This window comes from Mustela nivalis (genome assembly GCF_964662115.1).
Source record: "Mustela nivalis genome assembly, chromosome: 16".
NCBI lineage: Eukaryota > Metazoa > Chordata > Mammalia > Carnivora > Mustelidae > Mustela > Mustela nivalis.
In genome coordinates, this window is record NC_139035.1 from 56,073,256 (window position 1) to 56,088,038 (window position 14,783).

At 38.6% G+C, this 14,783-nt stretch overlaps 1 protein-coding gene across 1 annotated transcript in view; it reads left to right on the forward strand.

Annotated features, from left to right (window-relative positions):
• RRP15 (ribosomal RNA processing 15 homolog) overlaps positions 1–14,783 on the forward strand; it is a 39,166-nt gene that overhangs the window by 6,124 nt on the left and 18,259 nt on the right. Inside the window, 3 exon segments of the mRNA XM_082703009.1 lie at positions 4,971–5,245; positions 7,713–7,810; positions 10,513–10,714. Coding sequence (XP_082559135.1) covers positions 4,971–5,245; positions 7,713–7,810; positions 10,513–10,714 — 575 coding nt within the window.

Below are 14,783 nucleotides of genomic sequence, written 5' to 3' on the forward strand. Positions count from 1 at the left end.
TAAAAGTAAGGGCCCAAGGTAAGTACCAAGAGAGAAAAGCACTAGCAGTTTGGCCTCTTACTGGAAACATACACCTATAGCATTGTAATTTTAAACCACTTGGTTTTAATTTGGGGGTTAATGTGCATATTTTATTTCTTGGGTAGTAAATCAGACCAGCTTTTTTATAAAGCAGCAAGCTTTTTAGACTCAGTTCTTACTATCCAGTTTCTAGATCCAGTTTCAGCCAGTCTGAACTTCTTGTCATTTCATAAACATCTCACTTTCTTTCACATTCCCATGCCTTTGGACATACTGGTTTATTCGGCCTGGAATGCCCATCGTGATGATGATTATCATAATTTTAATTTTTATGCAGGGCATTGACTCAGTCAGATCTAGGGAGTTTCTGTTCCAGATTTAGTGATCATACCCCCTGCCTTTTTCAGTTCACCTGGGTTGTGGAATCTTACTCTTGGGCCTCCTCCCGTCTCTTGTCATTCAAACCCTTGCTTTACCTAGGAAGCAACTTTAATATAAATATTAAAAGATACCCCCAAACAGTCACCCTTTCTTTGTTGCCTTTTTTTTTTTTTTTTTTTTTTAAAGAAGAGCACTTAGGGCGCCTGGGTGGCTCAGTGGGTTAAGCCGCTGCCTTCGGCTCAGGTCATGATCTCGGGGTCCTGGGATCAAGTCCCGCATCGGGCTCTCTGCTCAGCAGGGAGCCTGCTTCCCTCTCTCTCTCTCTGCCTGCCTCTCTATCTACTTGTGATTTCTCTCTGTCAAATTAATAAATAAAATCTTAAAAAAAAAAAAAGAAGAGGCACTTAGAATTTTGCATATTGTAAAACCAGTTTTGTAATCGGTTAACTGATTTATCTATCTGCTAAACATATGACCTCTTCAAGGAGAGAAACCTAGACTTAGATTTTTTGTTTTTCCCTTCACCATCATTCATGTGTGCACAGTAAATATTGAAGGACTGTAAGTCTTCTTAAAACTTTATCCCTCTTTCTAGCCAACAACTAACCATATCTGGGATCAGGGACAGATGGTAAATTTGAAAGGGAGCTAGAAGTTTGGAGAAAAGGCAGTGGGAGTTGGGAAATGCCTGTGCCTACCTCAGAACCTTGGAAGTTTAACCCTGTCCTGCCAGTGTGGTAGGTGGTAGCCACTAGCTGCCTGTGGCTTTTTTTTTTTTTTTTTTAAAGTAGGCTCCACAACCAGCGTGAAGCCCACTGTGGGGCTAGAACTCAAGACCCTGATATCAAGAGTCAGCCATTTAACGGACTGAGCCATCCACGTGCCCCCACATGGAGCTTTTTATTTTTTATTTTATTTATTTTTATTTTTTTATTTTTTTTAAAGATTTTATTTATTTATTTGACAGAGAGAGATCACAAGTAGGCAGAGAGGCAGGCAGAGAGAGAGAGAGAGGAGGAAGCAGGCTCCCTGCTGAGCAGAGAGCCTGATGCGGGACTCGATCCCAAGACCCCGAGATCATGACCTGAGCCGAAGGCAGTGGCTTAACCCACTGAGCCACCCAGGCGCCCCACATGGAGCTTTTTACATTTAAAGTAATCAGAATGAAAAATCAAGTTCCTCGGTTGTACTAGCTGCATTTGAAGTACTCAGTAGCCTCTGATGCCCAGTGGCTTGGAGGCAGCTTTGATAATAGAACATTTCCATAAATGCGGAAAGTTATATTGGAACCTTTAGTTATTCCAGTAAGTGTTCTTTGTAGCCCTTCCTTAATTTCCAGATTCTAAAAATAGAATGCAAACTTAGGGTTTAATGTTAAAGATAGCAGAAGGCTTCAAAGGAATTTTTTACTTATCTGGTGCCCCTAGATACATGCACTTAACTTATGTTATTAAAGATCAGTTAGTCAAAAATTTTTTAAAAATCTCATCTTCATAGGATACAGTAAAATTTTAAGAACCAGTTCTGCTTTCTGATTTGTTTTATCTTTGGTATCCTAGGAGTAAATCCTGCTTTTTAGTATGCTGGAGGACCTCATTACATTGGCATTTTTTTATTTATATAAAACATGATCATTTCCATTTGTAGTGAATGCCAGACACCTCTGAGCTAGAACTTCTTTAAAAAAAAAAAATCAAATAAAAATGATCAATTTAGTGGATTCTTTTTGAATTTGTTAAATTGGTTTATATGTGTTGTATGAAATGGTGTTACAAGGCTTTTCACGGATTTATTGTGTGCCTATAATAGGCGTACTGTGGTAGTCAATCTGGATAAGAAACAAACCAAGAGAAAGAGCCAAAGTTTGTAAGCAGAGAATTGGGATAGCTCCTACAGCTCTAAAGTCTTGTGGCAAGTGCAACTGAGGTCAGATTGTTGCCATCTGTGCGAATGCATCAGGACAAAACACTAGATGTCAGTATTGTAGTTTTGACATGTTACTGTGGGCTGGTAGAACATTCTGTTTTTAATCACCCAAGTATTCTTCATTCACACAGACATTTAAGCGCTTTCTGCCTCTTTACGTTTAAATAAATTCTTATTAGAAGAAGCACTTGTCAGATAATTGTGTATTTTGTTATTAATACCTATGAAATGCTACTGGCTCTGAGGAATAAAACATGTAAAATATTAACATCTTTATTTTCCAGGTAATTGCATTCTCCAAACTTTGCTTCTCAGTGTACTTTCTAGGAACAGTGGTCCCAGGAGATGCTTCTGAGGGAAAAATTGTGTGACTCTGAAATCTGGTGTATAAGTAGACCCTTAGTTTCATTGAATTGGATGATGGTGCTAACAGCTTTTGTTTGGCAAAATCTAGATACTTTTAAAAATACTTCGTAAATAATAAAGTTCTTAAATCACCTGTATGTGCATGTCAAAGCCTAGAATCCCATGTCCTCAGATTTCTTAAATTTACCCAGTGTGCAGCATGTAGAGAAGGCTTCAAATTAAATATGTGGCAAGTGAGTCTCTATTTAAAACTTTGTTTCTCTTTATTGAGAAATGTGTAGGGACACCTGGGTGGCTCAGTCAGTTGGGCATCTCCCTTTGGCTTGAGTCATGGTCCTGGGGTCCTGGAATCAAGTCCCGTGTCGGGCTCCTTGCTAGGCGGGGAGCCTGCTTCTCCCTCTGCTTGCCTCTCCCTCTGCCTCCTGTTCCCCCTGCTTGTACTCTCGCTCTCTGATAAATAAATAAAATCTTTAAAAAAGAGAGAGAGAAAAAAGAAATGTGCAGCACATTAGGGCAGTGGAATTACTGATAAGTTCCTTTATTATTTCCTTTACTTTTTGATAACACTGGCACACTTTGAAGATACTTTTCCTTACTTGTTTGAGGTTCATTTTTTTTTACATCTGTAAAATGTTTTGTTTATATTTTTATTTGCTGTTTTCGAAGGTTATAAATTTTTATCTTAAATGTATTAAGTATTTATTTTTACATCTTTTGCATTTCATGAATTTCCAACACTTAAGTAAAAGCATTGTGCAAAAGTAATGGCAAAATTGCAGGTGTTATAATGACTAGCTAAGTGGGACCTTTCTGGCAGTTCTCTCTTACTTCATGGCTTATGGTCGAGAGACGAGAGAGGATCACTCAGACATTAACAGGCCGCTGTACATTCAGCTCCTTTCATTTTGGTCATGACAATAAGCTGAATTAAGAGGGGAAAAAAGACTAAGGTGTTATCTGAAATCAGAATATGCACATTTTCTTGAAATGACTTAAGGAAGAAAGGGGTCTTAGAGCTGAGGAGTAGGCACATTATTTTGAAGTAACAACAAAGGATAATCCGACTTCTCAAGTAGAAGGAGAAGTTCTGGTTGTGACGCTCGGCTATGAATGCGCACATGGACCCAGCGCACACTTCTGAAATGCAATGCTTTGTTCACTCCTCTTCTGCTTATTAAGGAACATTCTGAGTTTCTAAGCTACTGGATGATTTTCTCTTTTGAAGTATTTCCTAGTAAGTTACACTGGCTTCTGAAGAACATAAAACAGAAGCTGCCCAGAAGGCTGTGGATCATATAGATGTCTGCAGACTGTGCTGGCTGCTTGTGCTCTTAGTAAAGTTCGGTGAACTTCAGAAGTTGAGAAAGGCCACAAAACGTAAACTATAAAAGCTTCACAATGAGTTCGTTTTCAAGTAAGGCCACCAACTAGACTCTTACTTCTGTCAAGCCGCTGATCCCAGCTCTTTGAACCTTATAAGATGAACTAGCTAGCAAATATCCTGTACATGCTTCTTTCGGAGGTTGTGCAGGATACAATTCCAACAGTACACTTTTGTGTCTACAGCTCAGAACTTGATACTGTTATTTGGTCACCCAGCAGTGCAATTGAATCTTCAGTCTCTTGGGCGGATATTACTTTATTAGATCATTTTTTGGAAATGTTTTAAACATCTAATTTCATAATGTTATATGCAAATTCTATGAAAGGAGGCTGGTGGTTTTGTTCTGTTTTGTTTTGTTTTGTTTTGTTTTTTAGACTTTCCTACACACTAATTCAGAATTTTAAATATCTGGGTCAAATCCCCAGAGAGGTTAATCTAACTTCTCTGTACCATGGAAACATTGTTCCATTATCTTGATGGATTAAAGTTTTTTGTTAATCGTTTTTAAAATAATTTTTATTAGTCTTTTTAAGTAGTTCAATGACATGAGGAAGGCCCATGGACTTGAACACACCCTACACTGCTCCCATGTCGGCATCTGCAATAGGAGACAGTAGAAGGTGGTGTGGGCTTTTGGATTTGTTTCTGCTGCCTGGGTCTTCGGTGCTGAAGCCCAGCGGTGGTGGGGCCAGGTCTTTGGGGGTTGATGACAGTAGGATGGAGGGTCCTTTTGCTCTCTGCTATGACTGCAGCTCTGGGACTTAAAAAGCCCTCTCTTGCGCAAATGGAGACAGATGGAGATCTGTTAGCTTTATGATGGGTCCTGGGGATCTGGCGTGGCCTTGACAACCTGTTCCTCCAGTGCTAAAGTTTAATTTGTTTCTACTCTTAGGTTCTGTAGGAAGTTGTGAATCAGAAAAGGATCACTTTTCTTCAGATGATGAAGCAGTGGAAGCTGACAATGAAGATGAAGTTGAACCCTGTGGCAATGAAAATGAACAAACAGCTGAAGCTAGTGTTGGAACTAACATGGGCTGGGCGGATGCCATGGCTAAAATTCTTAACAAGAAAACTCCTAAAAGTAAATCCACTATTCTGGTCAAAAACAGAGAGCTGGAAAAGGAAAAAGAAAAGTTAAAGCAAGAGAGACTAGAGAAGAGAAAACAGGTGTGTCTTACCAGTTGCTTTGTAGATTAGATTGTTTGCCTAGTCTAGCCTAGTTCTTATCTGTATCAACTTGTTCCTGGGAGTGTTGGTCTACTTAACAGTCCAGTTTTTTAACTTGCTTTTTTTTTTTTTTAAGATTTTATTTGTTTATTTGACAGACAGAGATCACAAGTAGACAGAGAGGCAGGAGGAGAGAGAAGAGGAGGCAGACTCCCTGCTGAGCAGAGAGCCCAATGTGGGGCTCCATCCCAGAACCCTGGGATCATGACCTGAGCTGAAGGCAGAGGCTTTAAACCACTGAGCGACCCAGGCAACCCTTTAACTTGCTTTTTACATAGGGGTGAATAACCAAGCTTTTGTACAGAAACCTCATCTAAATTACTCCATTGAGCATGTTCATTTTTTAATCATCTAAGCAAAGAAATAGAAATTAAACTCCTGAGAAACTTGACCTTTTAAAGTCAAATAAATTATACATGTGGCAGTGATTCCTGGGCCTAAATATTTCATTCAGTTTAGCTGTCTGTATGCTAACATTATTAGATTCTGAACCAATAGAGTCATGTTAGTTACTTTTTGCTAAAAACCTATTTTGTAATATGAATCTGTGAAGGTGTCCTTGTCAGGGATTGGTTGCAGTTCCAGAAATGGACTGTTTCACTGCTAGATAAACTCGAATTCATACCTTGTGTTAAATCACTCATAGAAGTTAGACTAGGACAATCTGCTGATTCAAGGCCAAAAGTTGGACTTCATTTTGCTGTTGTGTATTATAAAAATAAAGAGAAATAGTAAGGTTTTTAAATCCCTTGTACTCAATGAAGTATTTCTGTGTCTAAAATACTTGGTTAGTGAAATAAATACTATTTTCTGTGAAAATAACTTTCTGCGATCATACTGACAATATAAAAGTATTAATTTCCAAGAGGTACTTTATAGGTAAAATGACAGAAAAATGAAATGAAAGAAAGGTAGATTTAGATTGGCATATATTTCCTTTTAAGAAATGTATTTCCTTTTAAGTTCATTATCCCCTTATCTTGTTTCAAGGTGAATTATTTTCTTTGTTCCAAATACTAGTACTCTGCAAAAGCTGTATAAAAATGGAGCTTTGTAAGTGTTGCTTTTAGAAACAGTGTACTGTGCTTTTCAATATTCTTTTTACTTTAAGATAAATTTTTTCTCTAAATCTTACTGATAGCTTTTCAACTGAAAATTTGAATCATTACTATCTGGCAGAAGCTGAAGGAAGCTTTACAAATACTAGAATCCTTAATTACCGCTAGTCCCAGTGTTCTAGTGAAAGTAAGAACATTTTGAAGTCAAGAAAAAATGAGTCTCTAACTCAACTCGATGATACTATTCACATAATGGATGAAAACACACGTTGATAGCAGAAAAAGGGCATAGTCTCTACAAATGTTCTTATTACGTAATTCTGAGTAGAGTCTGTGCAGATTATCATTGTTTTTTACTGTTAAATATTTTCAGTTTCTGGAATATCTAGTACTTATTTCTAATCATAAGTTTAAAATTCTACTTCAAACAGTTAAAAATTATTTTGGGATTATGCATGCCTCGGATACTACAAATAATTAAGAATTAACTGTTTTGAACGTAAAAGTAAGATTTCTAAATTCCTGCCATAATCTAATAGTGAATTTCGTAACAGTTAAAGTAAATTATCTTATTTGGGGAGAAATCTATTCTTTTTAGAAAGAAGTCAGGCTAATCTATGGTGAACACAGTTTGATATAACTATGTTTAGACATTTTCATTAATACAAAAATAAGAGGTTAGATGGATGCAGAAAAGCAATAGATAAAAGATTTTTTTCCCCCCACGGATTCTTATTACTGCCTTTGATGCTTACTAACTTCCTGGTGATCTTTATAAGATATATATTTGCTTGTAGGTGATATGTTGGCCTGAGACAGCAGTGTATACCAGTGCAGTGTATTGGGGTGTCAAGTCAGGTGCCTCGGACCAGAGTACTACTGGATACAATGCTATTATTTTAAAAGCTGATGCAAATTTTTAATTATTCTGTCTGCTGAGAAAGACAGTTTTTGAGAAAATAAACAGTATTTAAACTTGTGATTATCAAAGACTGTAGTTTGGGGTCTTTCTAACGCTTACCTCTGATGCTCTGGTGGTGGCAGGTCAAGCGTGTGGCTCTCTCACATGCTACCTTGTCCTCCTTGCCTCAGTATCCTGGCAGCTGTCCAGGCCCCTGCTGTCAGAGAGCCTGACAGAAACTCACTTTGTGCTTCTCACATGACATGCAGAGTGCTAACCACAGGCCCCCTGAGCTGAACCCCTAAAAGTGTGGGGTTTTTTCAGTTGCTGTGACACACTAAGCCAGAATGATTTATTACCTTTGTCCTTTCACAGAGTATCATATCAAAGTATGCTGCACTTTCAAAAATGCCTAATATTCTTTCACATAACAATATTTATAACACAGCTTGATAAGAAGCGGGAATGGGAAATGATGTGCAGAGTAAAGCCAGATGTTGTCAAAGACAAAGAAACAGAGAGAAATCTTCAGAGAATTGCAACAAGGTAAGACTGTTCTGCCCTTTAAAAAGTGAGTATATGAAAGCTTTGATAGTGATCCATTTCTGACTCGATCTGATCTTAAGCTCTGCCTTCTCAGCCAAGTGATTTATATCAAAACCTGCCTATTTAATCCTAAATTCAGCGAAAGATTTTTACAGGTCTCATGAGGCAAGCATATTACGAACGTCCTCAGTGTATATTTGGTCTGAACCTATTGCAGATCATACTGTTGCTGTAGTCAGGAGAACAGTGTAATTAGACATGCATTTCTCTTACGATGGTTATCTGAATTTATGACTATAGGTGATTATTGTTCTCTTACATTATACTTAGGGCATAACCAATTATGTATTACAATAACCTTATGCTGTCCTTTCACTCTGCATTTCTTTTTATCATTGGCACCAAACATTTATTGATGTCTTCCATATCCAAAGATAAATAGAATCTGGTGGCTGCCAGGTGGCCCTTGCCTACTCACCTGTAGGAATTACAGTCTCTTTGAGACTAGAGGCATGTCCTGTGTGTTGGGAGCTTACAGCAGAAGATTGTCAGGGGAGTTGGGGAAGATTTCACAGAGGAGAGAACATTTGAGCTGCTACTTGAAAAATAACAGCAGTTCTACTTAGTGGAATTATTTTTGATTTTCTAGTTTCTTATATGATTGGGTCATTTTTTAATCCACATAGGTGTTATAGAGTGACCTAGATAGAGCCAGACTGCTAGGTTCAAATCCCAGCACTGACTTACTACCTGTGTCCTTGTGCATGCTACCTAATTTTTACTTCATTTTATTTACCTAGAAAAGCAGTGGACTATTACATCTACCCTGCAGGATTTCTCTGAGAATGAAATTAATAACATGCACCTCCCTTTCCTCACTTTGGCCCCAGCCCTGCTCGAAGGGTATGGAATTTTATCCTCCTTACAATCTAATAAGCTAGCCTGTTAGTTTCCTGGGTACTGCCAGAATACAAGAGACTTTTGGGTCAGAGACAAAGGACTTTATTACTCTTGGCAAAGTAGCCAGAGCATCACATTTCCACTGGTTCCCTTTGTCCCTCATTGGTAACACAGGTGCCCTGTAAGGATGCGTGAGCGGGCAATGGCTTGTGTTACAGAAGAACACTTGACTTGGGAATCCACTGCTTTTATGGTGAATGGTAACGAGCTTGCTCTTTGTCTGGGGGGAGACGATTATCTCATCTCTCAAGGTTGCGCCCTACAAACTCAACTCGCAGAAATGCCTGGTGTAAAAAACAGTCAGGGCCTCACATCCTTGAAAAACGTATTAGGAACACGCAGGGATACTCCAGGTACATGGCCAGTGCCTCTCCCGGTGACAGAATTGTGAAGCTCGAAAAGATAGTAATGGTTTGAATCGGTATTGTCCAGTAGAGATATAATGGGAGCCACATACATAATGTAAAACTTTTTTGTAGCCACATACTATCTAGATAATACGGTAAAAATAAATAAATTGTACCAATGTATTTTATTGAACCCAAAATATTCAAATTATTTTTTTATTTTATCATGTAATTAATATAAAAGTTTTTGGTGAGGGGCACCTGGGTGGCTCCGAGGGTTAAAGCCTCTGCCTTCGGCTCAGGCCATGATCCCAGGTTCCTGGGATCGAGCCCCCCATCAGGCTCTCTGCTTAGCAGGGAGCCTGCTTCCTCTTCTCTCTTCCTGCCTTTCTGCCTACTTGTGATCTCTGTCTGTCAAATGAATAAATAAAATCTTAAAAAAGTTTTTGGTGAGATATTAAAAGTCTCTGTTTTCATATTAAATCTGACACATCCAGTCATATTTTAAACCTGGAGCAAGCACAGTGCAGTACGGATGAGCCAGCCGCGTTGCGCGGCTCACCAGCTCCACGTGGCTCATGGTTGCTGTGATGGACACTACAGGTCTCAGTCTTCAGAATCCTTCTTGGAATGAACTTAACTATAGACCAAATATTTAAATAAGTATTTCATTTTAAAATAGGACTTTAAAATTAGTTTTATATCAGGGTAAAATTAGTTTCATATCAGGGTGCCTAGGTGGCTCAGTCAGTTAGGCGTCTGCCTCGGGCTTCGGTCGTGATCCCAGGGTCGTGGGATGGAGTCCGCGTTGGGCTGTCTGCTCGGTGGGGAGCCTGCTTCTCCCTCTGTCTGCTGTGTGTGTGCTCTCCCTCCCTCTCAAATAAATAAATTATTTAAAAATTAGTTTTTTATCATAAGAATTGCAGATAATATAACTGAATTCTTTTTAAGCTACTTGAGTTATTTTTTCCATTTATAGAAGACATTGAAATCCAGAAAACCTTTCGTAGTGTTGGGGGTGAGACAGCTAACTGTAGAGGCTGTTCTCTATCCATTATATCGTGATGTAATTATTATGAAATAATATATTTTGAGGAATAGATATTTGCATTAAAAGTAATTTTTAGTTCTAATTGCACAAAAGTTGATTGAGAAAGGTGAAAGCTGAAAAGAAAAATCATATCAGTCCATATATATTTATTCTCTATTCAGAAATCTGTGTTCTTTCATTGAAATGTATGTTCATTTTTTAGATTCAGCTCTTTTCATCTGAGTGCCTATTAAATGTTTGCCTCTTTCCTAAGCAGTAAAAACACATTGTGCTTAACCTCACAGTTTGTATTCTAGTGTAACCGTTACTTAACTATGTTACTCTGGTCATTTTATGTTTTGTAGGGGTGTGGTACAGTTATTTAACGCCGTTCAGAAGCACCAAAAGAACATTGATGAAAAGGTTAAAGAAGCTGGAAGTTCTATTAGAAAACGTGCTAAGTTGATATCGACTGTTTCGAAGAAAGATTTCATCAGTGTTCTGAGAGGGATGGATGCAAGTACCAGTGAGAAAAGTTCGACTGCAAAGAACGTGAAAGCCAAACAGGTAAAAAGTGTTTATATAGGACTCTGTGCATCAGACTTTTAGTTCTTAAAGTTTTGGGGTGAAAAAGCAAACTATAAATTTAAGAGTTAGTATTCTTAGGTTTCATGATAATTTATTTAGTATGGAAGTTGCCAGTTAGAGGTGACGTCCATACTGCTGCTCTTAGAGCTCAGGGACCGATGGATTCACGTCAGTCTGTGAGAGATACCAGGTCTCTCCTACCTGAAATCCTGCTTTTTGTGCATTTTGGAGAACAGAAACCTGAATGAGGGATACAGCTTCACTTTGCACCTTCGCCCACAGAGGTAACTGTGATGGCGTTTAACTTCTAAAATAGGAAGGTTCAGAGCTTTGGGGAACACAGTGGAAGGTCGTCTTTGTACTGAGGCTGTTTGGTGAAGTTTGACTAGTTGGAGGACGAAGAGTATAAATACTGTTCCCGATCTTTGGCTTGATAACTTTGCTTCTCCAGTCCTGTTGACCGGTGGACTTCAGTAGGTACCAGGTGAAAGGTTCTGGAATCTGCTTTACTCGCAAAAGGGCTGTTCTGTTTGGTTTTGTTTTTAATTAAAGTACTGGTGTGTTTGATAGCTTAATTTCTATTGCCAACAAAAAGTGCTTCAGTCAGGAGTCTCCGTTGTAAGCGTTTTGTCTTTGCTTTGCCAGTCGAAACTCTGAGAAGAAGAGCATATCGGAATGTCATGCTAACCTAGAGCTGAGGTACTTTTCAAGTACTTTAAGTTGCCAGTTTTGCCTAAATTTGACAAAAGTTTTCTAAGCTATTTAACTATGTCTCTTGCATATTAAAGGACCCAAATGGGGTTTATTTATTTATCTATCTATTTATTTATTTATTTATTTTTTCAAAGATTTTATTTGAGAAAGAGAGAGACAGAGATGGTGACAGAGATAGCTAGAGGGAGCACCAGAGGGCTGAGCAGGGAGCCCGATGCGGGGCTTGATCCCTGCGAACATGGCCTGAGCCAAAGGCAGATGCTTAACCGACTGAGCCACCCAGGGACCCCTCCAAATTATTTTCCAATATTTACATAATACTGATGCTCACTGCTGCTGCTGTTTTAACGTGTCAGAATTAATTATAAACACATGTATACTGTGTTTGGGGATGATTACTTTTTAGTTAAAAAAAAATCTAACCTGTGTTCTCACAAGGGACATTTTACTCTAAAACTTAGAGAACGATCCAGCAGCATTGCGTGAGGAGTTAATAGGAAGATGGAGAAAGACAGACTTACTATTTTTCTTTTTTCTGTTCATTTCAGAATAACTTTAATAGAGGCATTTGTTTTGGCTTCGGTATTATTTTTTTCATGAGTTATGAAAATACATGAAGGGTTCTTTCCAATACCATTGTTGCCTTTTTTTTCTTACCATTTACACTTTTCCTTTGACTTCCTACTTCACTGTCAAACCGAAGTGGGTTTGCTCTAAAAGTAATTTGTTTCTAGAGCTTCTTATCCCATACTAACAGTATCTTGGCACATTTCTTTTAAAAATGTTGCTTTCACTTTGGTTTCATATTTATGGAAAAACCACCAGACTTACTTTTTTTTTTTATTGGACTTGGTTTTGCATCTGAATAATATTAAAGTACGATAGCATTTGTGATTGGGTCAGTTACTAATATCAAAAATGCTTGCCTCGTTGTACCTGGTGCTATTCTTCTATCTTTTAAAATCTTACAGTTCAGATAGATGACTTCAAGTCAATAAGATTAAAAAATTCTAAATTAATATGTCTAGACGGCACATTATCATTAGGTACAGTAAGAGGTAAATGAAGTTGGTGCCCTGTTTGGGGGGGTGGAGTTTGATGTAACGGTCATGCTCGGTTAGGACATCGATCAGTAAACCCGTGCAGGTTATTTGGAATAGGTGGGCGTGAAAGCCGTCGAAGAGGAGGAGGGAAGGGAAAGGTGGGAGTAGTGAGCCAAAACACGATTCAGAAAGGAGACATAGATTAATGAAATGGATAAAGAGGGATATTAATTAAGTAGAAAATAAAATTCTCCTTTTTTCTCATATTTTACCTCTTCCTAGCACCATTGCTGTTGCCCCTTGTCTGTGCCCCTTCCCTTCTCAGACAGTCGGGGAGAAGAGCTTGGGGGAAATTCCGGTTGTCCCTTTCCTGGGGTTAAGGGGTCAGAACACAGCCTTTGCGTCTTGTACTCCTAATGCTATGAAATCTTTACTGCTAGCGTTCATCTGCATGTAAACTGTAGATAGCTGTCTATCAGGATAGCCGTCTGGAAATACCTTCCTATGTCTTCAGCTCCTTTACCTTGTTAGACCTGTTATTTGTAGTTGTGACATTAATGTCTTATGTTCAAAAATGAGCCAGTACTTTTACTTAAGAAAGCTGGATGGGGTTGTAGTAATAGAAACAAGAGGTTGGATCCATTATATGAACATACACTAATAGTGCTTTTGGTTGTGTCTGCTTTTTGGTTTTTTTTTTTTAATTTATTCCTGGGAACACTTAGAACTTGGGAATTTATTTTTAAGAGCCCCTTTTTAAGAATTTCCATACTCCCGTGGATACAGGAAGTTTTAAGGCATTTTGATAGATATTTCTTAACTATGTTATGATCCTGGACAAGACACTTTCTGAGACGCTTTCCCTTTCTTGGCGATAAATGAATTTTATTTTCAAAGCAATAGGAGCACAGTTTCTGTGGCTCCAAAGGGAACCAGTGACTAAAGAAAATTGCCAGTGCTCTTCCCCATCCCTCTTGCCCCTTGCTTTGCTCCCTTCCAAGGAAACCATTTTCAATTCTTAGATCTTGGTTGTGGTATTGATCTCTGTATGTTAAATAATATTTAGACTATTTTTTTTTCTTTTGGTCAATATTAGATACCTTTATGCAGGACCAAGAATTGTCATTCTTTCCTTTGCTGCCATACCTCCCGTACTGCATCCTTCTGCCCTTCTGATGTAGCGTATTAACGCTTTTAGCTAGATCAGTATTCAGTGTGAACACCATTTACTCCTGAACAAAGCAGGTACAATAATACTTTATTCTTCAACTTAGCTTTCTTACGGTTTTTATTTTCCTAGAGGTAACAGTTGCCTCTTTTTTTTTTAAACCCTTCTCAGTCCTATTTTCTCCACGTTCGTCTTGCTATATATAATCTCGGCTGGCGGTTCTTTACCCTGGTGTGCGCTTGGGGTTTGCCTGATCACTGCCCAGGGAGTCCCTTTACTTTCCTTTGCAGTAGACCCTGTTTCTAGGACGGTCTTATTTTCTCTTGGCTCTCACTCTCAGTTTGATAAGGTCACATTGACTGGTAGCTTTCTGGAAAAGGATGTAGGATATCTTCATTTTTAATTGATGTGTTGGCTAAATTATGTGTAGTAGACGGAACAGTCTAGTAGACAGAACGCTAAAATGATAAGTCTGTGTTCGGATTCCTGGAACCTGTAAAATGTGCCTATTCAGAGGAGGGGTCTTTGCAGATAAAGTTAACTTAAGGATCTTGAGGTGAAGAGAGTATCCCGGATTCTCTGGGTGGGTTCTAAGTCCCGTGTTAAGTATCCTTCCAGGAGATGCACAGGGGAGATTTGATAGACAGAAGTGGCAGGCAAAGTAACCACAGAGGCAGAGGTTGGGGCGGTGTGGCCCCAAGTCAAACAGTATTGGTACATAGGCTTATTCAGTGCCATCTCTTTGTATGATTTAGTGTTCCTGCATTTAAACCTTTTCTGGTTTAATGTCTTCAGAGACTAATTTACATGTCCTTGGTAGGGTCGGTCACCTCCCTCCGTAAGTCAGAAAGGGAAATGAAAAGTCTGCTTCTTACACAGACTTTCAGGAATCTTGTGTTTTTATCACACCCCTCACGTCTGCCTCCCCTCTTGCCTCCAGTTCCTGAGCATGGATCCAGTTTCTCACGTAAACATTAGCTTTCCTTCTCTCTAACTGGTTATCACAACTCTAACCAGGTTTCATTTATTTCCTTGTTTGTTTATAACTTTTTATACTTTTAATTTTAGTGGGCTTTCCGTAAGAATTAGAGATAAATGTGTGTCTGCTATTAAATGGAAGACT